Genomic DNA, 9,426 nt, shown 5'->3' with positions numbered 1-9,426 from the left:
TGGATAATTGTTAAATTATAAATAAATGAATGTTGTGCCTGAACCAGCTCCTCAGGCTGGGCTAGTGCACGCAGGTGCCAAACCGTTTACTTAAAACGGACAAAATTTATTTAGGGGGAATTTACGAGGGAAAATCCGAGCAAGTGACTTGTGGCGAAGCGGATAAACACTCGAGCGACACAATAGAAATTAAATAGATAATAAAAAAAAATAGTAAACATATGATAAATAATTATATACTAGTAATAAATAAGAGCAGGAAAAATGAAATGAAACAGTAGGAAAAGATCCAGAGGAAAATAAATATTAAATTCTCCCCGACAGCTTTTGGTTTCCGAATATTTAATTTTATAAACAATAGTAAAAATATTAATTTTACACAAGATTTAGTTTTGTTTAAATTAATAACAATAATACCTGGTGATTGCCCAAAATATAATTTAACTAGTTATACACTTTTACCACTGAGGATAAATTTTGTTAGATAATTATCGCAACATCAAAACACCGTACTCAACTCGGAATATAATGTAACTAGAAAAAATTATTTATATTCAATTTAATATAATCTAATATAATTTAATTTAGTTAATACTATTAATCTTAATATTGAGCAAAAGAATTAATTATTCCAATTGGAATAATTCCAAAATTAATAAATAATAACAATATTTTTATTTCTTATTTTATCTCTCAGCACCTGTGAGAGAGAGAAAGATACGGAATTTTTTCTCACTCACACTCAAAATAATAAATCCTCCTCTGTTAAATAATTTATAATTTTAAAATAAAAATTTCAATAATGATTTTGACCGCTGGGGTAAATAAATCAAAATAAAAAAAGTAAAGTTACTTAATTATTTTTAAGTGATAATAAATATAAATAATAGTAAATATAAATAATAATGCTTATTATTCTTACAAATAGTTTGAGTGAAAACCAAAATAATTTTTATACTTAGGGAATTTTTCATCCAAGTGATGATGTCAGTACTTGAGGAATTTGCTCAAGTACTGTATGCGCACTATAGATGTATATGTCTGTAGGTATATATTTATATATATGTCTACCAGCAACGTTTAACTACGTTGTATTTGACTAGTATACATATATATAAAAATACCTGGATATTTTCAACTATATAAAATAATTATCCAACGATACTTAACAATAACTATTTATACATATGTCGTGTACCATTCAGTTCATAACTATAAACAAAGTAATTGTATCCTCCGCAGCGACCAACAACTACCGGGGGAAGTTATTAGGTAGAAAATATACACGGCGAAATGAATCCAAAGTACTTACTCAAAATTAATTTTCCAGACAACCAAAATAATATGAGTTGAAAAAAATATAAGCTAATTCACCCGGTGAACTTTTATAACTGTAATCTTTAGCCAAAATAAGAAAAAACGTAATGATGCACAATTTCACTCTGAGGACAGCGTCCGCTTACAACAATTGCCCGTATCTTTCTAATTTAATTACTTTATCCTCCACCTATTGGTCGTCGCCCACGTGGCGCGCCCATCGCCCTTAATTACTATTATGATTATTTCTATTAGCCCTGAGCCTAGTTTTAAATTAAACATATAAATTATAAAGATAATTTTTCGACACCTGAATAATACATGAATAATTATTTCAATGCATAAACTATTTATTTATACTGTTTACATATTTTTATCTCATCTAATAATTTAAATAATAATTAGTTAAAATCATAGAATTGACGTCGGAAATATAGCCTAAGTATTGATTTTCCCCTACCCGGCGGTCAATATTTTTCCAAACATCAACTGACATCCTTAGTCGGATGAAAAGTTTAATAAAAATAATATTTTAAAGAAATGTTGGGGCATAATGTTACGCTGGATTATGAATCTCAACTGTTTCGAAATCATAAACAAATACTTAAAATTAACAAAAATCAATGGTTTGTATTTTTAAATCATAAAATAAAATTAATTCACACACGTGCTCTCTCGTACGCCACGTGCATGGGCTAGCACAGTGCACGGACTGCCGTCTCCATCGGCGAAATGGCGGAATGCCCGCGTAAAGATTCAAATTTGAACGTAAAACTAAAATATTTAACTTACAACTAATTAAAATAAAGAAAATTTTGAATCGCTACGTGACAACCCTAATGTATATATATATATTAAATAAATTATTTAAACCAACTAATAATGATAAATAAATGTTTTATTTATCCAACGTAATTAACACAATAAAATTTGAAAATACAATAGAAATGCTTAGATGCGTGTATGCAGTTCAGCGGTATGACTTATTGTGTCTCTACGAATGAGGTAGAGACGGAATATGGAAAAATTGATGTTCGGCGTAGATTGCCGAAATTGATCGATCGTAATTATTGTACCAACGCTACAGAACTCCCTTTGTTTTTTTTCCTTTTTTTTTTGTTTTAAATTTAATACACGATAATTAAAGTAATGGAATATTTACAAATGATATGAATGAATAAATAAGTTAATGAATGAGTATAATACAGTGGTAAATTCTTACTTTGTAAAAAAAAACTTTTATGTAAAAAAAAAAAAAAAATTAAATAGTGTAAATTTTTAAATGTTAAACCGGACTCGGCGTTTTTGAGTCTCAGTTGCTGTGCTATTTGGGTGGGAGTTTGCTATTGTCATCGGCATGTCGATTGGATTCGCCTCGTAAGCCGGCTTCAATCTGTCCACTGGAATAGCGATTTGTCGTCCACGAAAATCGACGATGAAGTATTTATCGTGTCGAGTTATTACACGATATGGATCTTCGTATGGCGCTTCGAAAGATGGTCCAACCTGGTCATTCCGTACCAGTACAGGACTGCAAGTACTAAGGTTCCTGAAACAAAAAACAGAATGCTTGCCGTGACGCGACATTTCGGCAGGTGCTAATGAATTAAAATGACGTTTTAAGGTATTGACAATGTTATGAGGCGTAGTTTTGTTACTGGGAGTGAGTAACTCACCAGGCAAACGGATAGGCTCACCTTACACTAATACAGTTGGTGGTCGTCTGGATGTCGTGCTTCCAACTAGCGCGTAAGCCTTCTAAAACGGCTGGTAATGCGTCATACCATGACTCTTTATGACACAAAAGTGCTGATTTGAGCTGACGATGTAGGCGTTCGACGAGACCATTGGCTTGCGAATGATACGGCGTGGTAAGCAGGTATTTTATTCCATTCATTTTTAACAGCGATTGGAATAACGACGATTCGATTTGCGGACCTTGGTCCGAAGTTATACGTTTAGGTACTGTTACGGCGTAACATGCGAAAATACGAAAATGTCGTATAATTGAATAACTAAAAACTAAATTCATAAAAACTAAAACTAAACATATCAAAGGTCAGATGAGTGGTCAGAACTTGTTGATGTAAACAAAGAATACTATAAATTTTCCTTTTTATTGCTTATGAAGAAATAATGAACTAACTAATAAATTTAATTATCAATTAAACCATGATAAGCTCTCTAATGCTTGCAACCTAAACAGTACGACTTTCAAATAATGCCACGTGAGGCTCTTCCGTTTTTTCGTATAAGGCCAAGTGTCACCACCCTGATAACCTTTATATCAATGCGTCGTTGACTTTACATTTAAATCACCTAGACCCTCTGCATTCTTTCTAGTATCTACTAATCCAAATAAATATTGAGTTTTATTTAAATTCTAAATAAGTATAAAATAAACTGATAATTAATAACAAAAACAAGTTAATAAACTCTATAATCAACACCATTGACAGTAAATAAAATCATAAATAACGCTTAATACGCAATAATAGATATTGCACAATAACCCAAGAACGTTTTTATTAAATAAATATTAACAAATTAAAACGCAATGTCCCAACGTACCAATACAAAAACAAGATAACAACTAACCAACTAACTACGCAACGTCGGACAACCATAACATACCATAATAGAAAAAAAAATCATAATAATAATTCCTCAACATTCAACAGAGAATAATTAAAGTCATAGCCACTTAACTATGACAACAGGAGTAAATTACAATCAGTCGGTAGATAAGAAAAAATAGAATCCACGTTTAGATAAAAGCCTATATATTAACTAACTAACCATCAGAGGTCGATCAAGGAATCTTACTCTTTCGCTTCACCCTGGTCTCACTAATACAGTTGTAAGAGCGCAACTTCTATCTTTAATAATTTAACTAATAGATAAAATAATGATTAACTAAAGTTCTTACGACAATCCACTAGTGTCCCTTTACCGACGAGATTAAAAATAATTGCACATTATTATCTATATAAAACCAAAAACCGGCATAACTTCGAAACCACTAACGATAAGGACAAATAATCATAACCCATTGATAGATAAGGAAAAATAGATTATTAATTATTAAACTCTCAAATCTCAGTCTTAATGGATAATTCGTAATTAACCATTTAAAATAAGCCTACCTAAAAGCATGGGATTGCATCTCTTCTTCCATTAATAGAATTACTACGACCTGCCTTCTCGCGTTCTCAAGGTTCTTCTTGTGACGTACCGTGTAACGTATCTCGCCATTTCTCTAGTTAACCCATACGAATATATCGCTTATTTCTACATACAATAACTCGATAAATAATCAAAATAACGAGAAACTAAAAACATCATTGTAATCTGGTTACATACTTTATCTAAATGAATCGATAATACTTCCAGATTATATAATAATTATCCCGTAATGATTAAAAATAAGTTAGCATTCAACCAATAACAGTAGAACGAAACGACTACAATCAATCGAAAGACAATAACGAGAGGAATAATAATCAATAAACATCTATACCCTAATCCTAATTAGTAATCGGTAACTACCAATTTAACATAAGGCTCACCCAATTACATTGGGCTGGATCTAGAAGCTTCGTTCTAAGGCGTGGCGCATGACTCTGTTATGTCCAAATAATTTTTTTTTTATTTATTCTAATAATTATTTAAAAATAATTATTACAGAGCTCTTCTTTTCAAAAGCGCGCGAAAACGCAGCGTCAGCTTTTTCCACCTTTTTATGCGACAAAGAATAGTGGGAGGATAACTGCAATAAGGCGAACAAACAATTAATAAACTGTCGTCACCTTCCACCAATAACAATAATTAAAAATTCCCTATCAATCGCTAAATCAAAGTTTATAAAAAGCCTGAGCACCCATAGCTCATGGCCAGTCGGTTCTTCTAACTTACGGTCCGCGAATATTCGAACGTCGAACTTTCGTGCACTCTTATTGCAGGATTCCGCCCCAGGCGTTGAAAAGTCAATAAGAGGATCTTTAATATTTTTCTATTTAAACCTTATTGCAGGAATCCGCTTCGGCGTTGAATAATCAATAAGGCATTCTAAAATTGACATCTTTTTGCAGTCAATTATTGCAGGATTCCGCTTAGGCGTTGAAAAAGCAATAATCGACTTCTTATCTATTAAAAATCCTCACAGATTAATAGAAACTTCCGGTCCGATTGAAATAGTGACGCAAATCACGTGTATTTGCGATTCCATCTCGGTCTGAGTTATTTTGCGCATAAAATCACCTCTCGGGTGTGTAAAAAGGACGCATTAAATATAAAATACAAATCTTATAAAATATCCGAGAATAATCAATATTCTTAAAATATCAAATGTTAAAAATTTGTGTAAAGGATTCAGTGTACAAGTGAATTGTAGCTAAATCAGAAATAAAAAGCAGAAAAACCATAAGTTCAGCCTTCCGAGTTTCATTCGAGAGTAGCACATAAGTTTACATCCTACAACCCCAGCCGCGCCCATCCAACCAAATCCTACAGGAGGAAGCTGAGTGAGCTGCAACGTTCTGGAGGGATCTAACCTGCCGTGACTAGAAAGAAAGAAACATCGAAAGGTAGGTGAAAGATTTACATTCTATTCTTTCATGAGATAACTGGTTCAACACAAGATCACCGGTCTCTTCGGAGACGTTTGGGTTCTTACTTCGAAGTAAAAGATCCACCATAAATAATAAATTATAGGAAGATACCTCTTCCTCGTATTCTTTAATGTTGTCCGCAACCTCCAAATCGCTCGTCTAAATTTTTCTATCGCTACCAAAGGGAGAAATCCCGGATAATTAATTTAAATTTAAGCGGCGGACATAACAACTCATACAATTACTTTTTTCTCTAACACATACGACTATATCGTTAAATTCAACTTTAAATAACTCGACAAATAATTAAAATAATGAAAAACTGAAATTATCACCATAATCCTCTAACGCAGATCTATCTACGAACATAATAATAATTTCCATTTATTGAATATTATAATTAAAAATATGTGTAACTTTTAAACCACTGACGATAGGAAGAAATGACTATAACCAATCGAAAGATAATGACAAAAGGATCAATAATTAATAACCACCTACATGATAAATCTTATTAATAACCCGTAATTAACAGACTAAAATAACTCCTATCTAATAACATGGGGTCGAATCTCTTTCTTCCACCCCTAGCTCTTACCATCGTCTTTTTTTGAGTCTTTGTTATTGTTCGAGAAGTTTCGATCCGAGATCGTCACGTACGCCTTTTCTTACACCACACCCCGCAAGTATTCGACTCTGCTCAATAACATTAGTTTTTGGTAACAAAATTAAATTTAGGTCGCGCGTGCTACCCCTCGCCTATAATTGGCGCCTATATAAACCGCCGCAAATCAGTCCTCTATGCCCAATTATTATCAAGCTTTTGATTACGTATGATCTTATTATTTTAAAAGATTAAAATTTTAATTTCTTTCTTCGAGTTGTTAATATTTAAATTCAGAATTTGTACAATTTGCAGTGAATTATTCTAAATAAAAATAATTTCGATTTTCAATTCTTTTATACAACATTACAAATAATTTAATTAATTAAATTATTTCTGTTGAAAATTACTACTGTTTTGAATATTATTTTTCATAATTAAATAAATTTCGTCATCTTAAATGGGTATATTCAGACAGATTGTCAACTACCCAGTATAAGTAAACCCCCTTTGCTCATTTTTACATCAACAATTCTCGACATTCAAGAACCATAACCAACTCTCAAGCCACCTGACAACAATTGATTTCGGGGCGAATTTCAACCGACAACAATTTAATACGAATCGAATCTCAATCAACAATCTGGTCTTCAGCTCAGCCAAATCTTGTATCCTGACAATTTGTTATATTGAATAAACCAACTATAAGTTGAATTAATTGTTCATTTAAGTAGTAATAAGACACATCCATTCACCTCGTACGTCCTATTTTCGTATATTGAAATACTCGACACTAAATAGCGAGGTCCCCGATACCAGAGTAAATGGCTTGTGCTTTGACTCAAAATTAAGGGACTGAATAACTTGTGTTCGTCATCCAGGACGCAACAGTACTCCGTGGCAAGAAATTCAGTGCAGCAATGGTGCATGTGCTACCGTCTCTGCAGTTCCATTGGATAACGGGACAGCCTCAGGAAACCTCGTGAATCGGTCGATGATCGTTATACACTGGTTAAAACCTCTTGACGATTTTAGAGACACCAAATTAATGTGTATGTGCTCGAATCGCTCAGTTGGAGGTTGAAAGTTGGCGATTGGCGATGACACGTGCCTTTGAACTTTATTCTTCTGGCAATCGATGCAAGATTTCGCCTATTCACGGAAATCTTTATTAATCAACGGCCAGACGTATCGTTTAGAGAAGATTTTTAGTGATCCTTTGATTCCAGGGTGAGCAAGCGTGTGTAGCGAGTTAAACACTTTCCTCCTCAGCGGTCCTGGAACGTATGGACGCACTGTACCTGACGCAGTGTCACAATACAGTGCAGGTCCATTATCGAGTTGAATAGTTTTTAAGTTCAAAGCAGTTGTATGATGTAATAACTGCTGAAGTTCGACATCGGTTTGTTGAGCGTCGGCAAGTTCTTCCGATGTAATAGTAGTAGATACTGCTCCGACACGTGACAATGTGTCAGCAACAATATTGTCTGTGCCCGACACATGTCGAATATCGGTGGTGAATTGACCATTGAAATCAAGTCGACGACGTTGCCAAGGCGATGCTCTTTCGGTGCGCTGTTTGTGGGCGTGCTGAAGCGGCTTGTGATTGGTGTAGATCGTGACATGCCGGCCTTCGAAAATATGCTGAAAGTATTTTACAGCCTTGTAGATGGCGTTCAACTCGTGGTCGTACGTTGACAATTTTTGGATCAACGGGGACACTTTTCGACTAAATGCCAGTGGTTGCCCATTGTTATCCACTTTTTGTAGTAAAACGGCTCCAATACCAATTTCGGATGGGTCGGTGAATATTGCCCAGTCAGCATCGATTTTAGGGTGAACCAACAGAGTAGCATCCGCAAGAGCGCGTTTAGATGACTCACAAGACTGATGAAGTTCAGATGTCCAGTTGACTGGATGAGAGCCTTTGACATTTGGTCTTTCCAAAATTTTATTAAGCAGTGCTAGAATTCCTGCAGCGTTATTAATGAACTTTCTGTAGAAATTCACTGTGCCGAGGAATCGATGAAGAGCTTTGACGGTGGTAGGAGGCTCGAAATTGACAATAGCCTTAACTTTTTCCGGTAACGGCTTAATTCTATCTTTGTTAAAGACATGGCCGAGGAATTTTACTTCTGGTAGACCAAAATAGCATTTCGGTACATTAATTACCAGTCCGTATTCACGGAGACGCTCGAATGAAGTTTTCAAATGCTCCATGTGTTGATTCTCGTCGCTAGATGCGATGAAAATATCGTCAACATATAGGAAGATGAAGTCAACATATGAAGTCACGGTCACGAGTGACCTCGTCGAGGAATCGTTGAAACGTTCGAGCCGCGTTCTCAAGCCCAAACGTCATAAATCGGAACTCGAACAATCCGAACGGTGTGATGATCGCCGTTCTCGGCACATCTTCCGGTGCAACGGGTATTTGCAAAAATGCCTTTGCAAAATCGACGACTGAAAATATATTTTTACCGTGTAAAAATGCGGCAAAGTTGTCGAGATAACGCAGCGAGTATTTGTCAATTAGGGTTCGACCGTTGAGTGGACGGTAATCACCGCACGGCCTTCATTCTCCGGACTTCTTCTGCGCTAAATGAAGTTATGAAGCCCAGGCGCTGTTGGATGGTCTGCAAATGCTTTCCTCAATAATTTTTTGGGAACTCGGCTTCTGCAATTTTCAACTTATCTGGAACCAGGCGTCTTGCTTTGCACGAAACTGGCGGTCCAGGTGACGTTCGAATATAATGCACTGCTGAATGCTTTTTAGTTTGACGTTGAGTAGCGTCAGGTCGCTTAATATCGGCAAATTCTCTTAATAATTCTATATATATGCAGAATTACCATCGACTGCTTTTATATTTGTTTTTGTCCATGTAGTGTGAGAAT

General features: G+C 34.8%; 1 protein-coding gene across 1 annotated transcript; it reads right to left on the bottom strand.

The window, feature by feature from the left end:
• Positions 1-488: 488 nt before the first annotated feature.
• Positions 489-3,214, bottom strand: LOC103575376 (uncharacterized). The gene is made up of 3 exons (XM_053737900.1): positions 3,015-3,214; positions 2,609-2,866; positions 489-534 (listed from the first exon to the last, which is right to left on the bottom strand). Exons 1-3 carry the CDS (start codon positions 3,212-3,214, stop codon positions 489-491), a joined length of 504 nt encoding a protein of 167 aa, XP_053593875.1.
• Positions 3,215-9,426: the final 6,212 nt, after the last annotated feature.

This window comes from Microplitis demolitor, chromosome 4 (assembly GCF_026212275.2).
Source record: "Microplitis demolitor isolate Queensland-Clemson2020A chromosome 4, iyMicDemo2.1a, whole genome shotgun sequence".
Lineage (NCBI taxonomy): Eukaryota > Metazoa > Arthropoda > Insecta > Hymenoptera > Braconidae > Microplitis > Microplitis demolitor.
Note: the sequence above shows the minus strand (reverse complement) of the source record. Positions and strands in the feature narration are given on the sequence as shown.

Coding starts and splice junctions, on each gene's coding strand:
- LOC103575376 (XM_053737900.1), bottom strand. CDS start 3,214: ATGAATGGAATAAAATACCTGCTTACCACGCCGTATCATTCGCAAGCC. Junction 2,867..3,014: donor ACCAACTGTATTAGTGTAAG/GTGAGCCTATCC, acceptor TTTTTGTTTCAG/GAACCTTAGTACTTGCAGTC. Junction 535..2,608: donor ACTCAAAAACGCCGAGTCCG/GTTTAACATTTA, acceptor AATTTTTTCTAG/TTACATTATATTCCGAGTTG.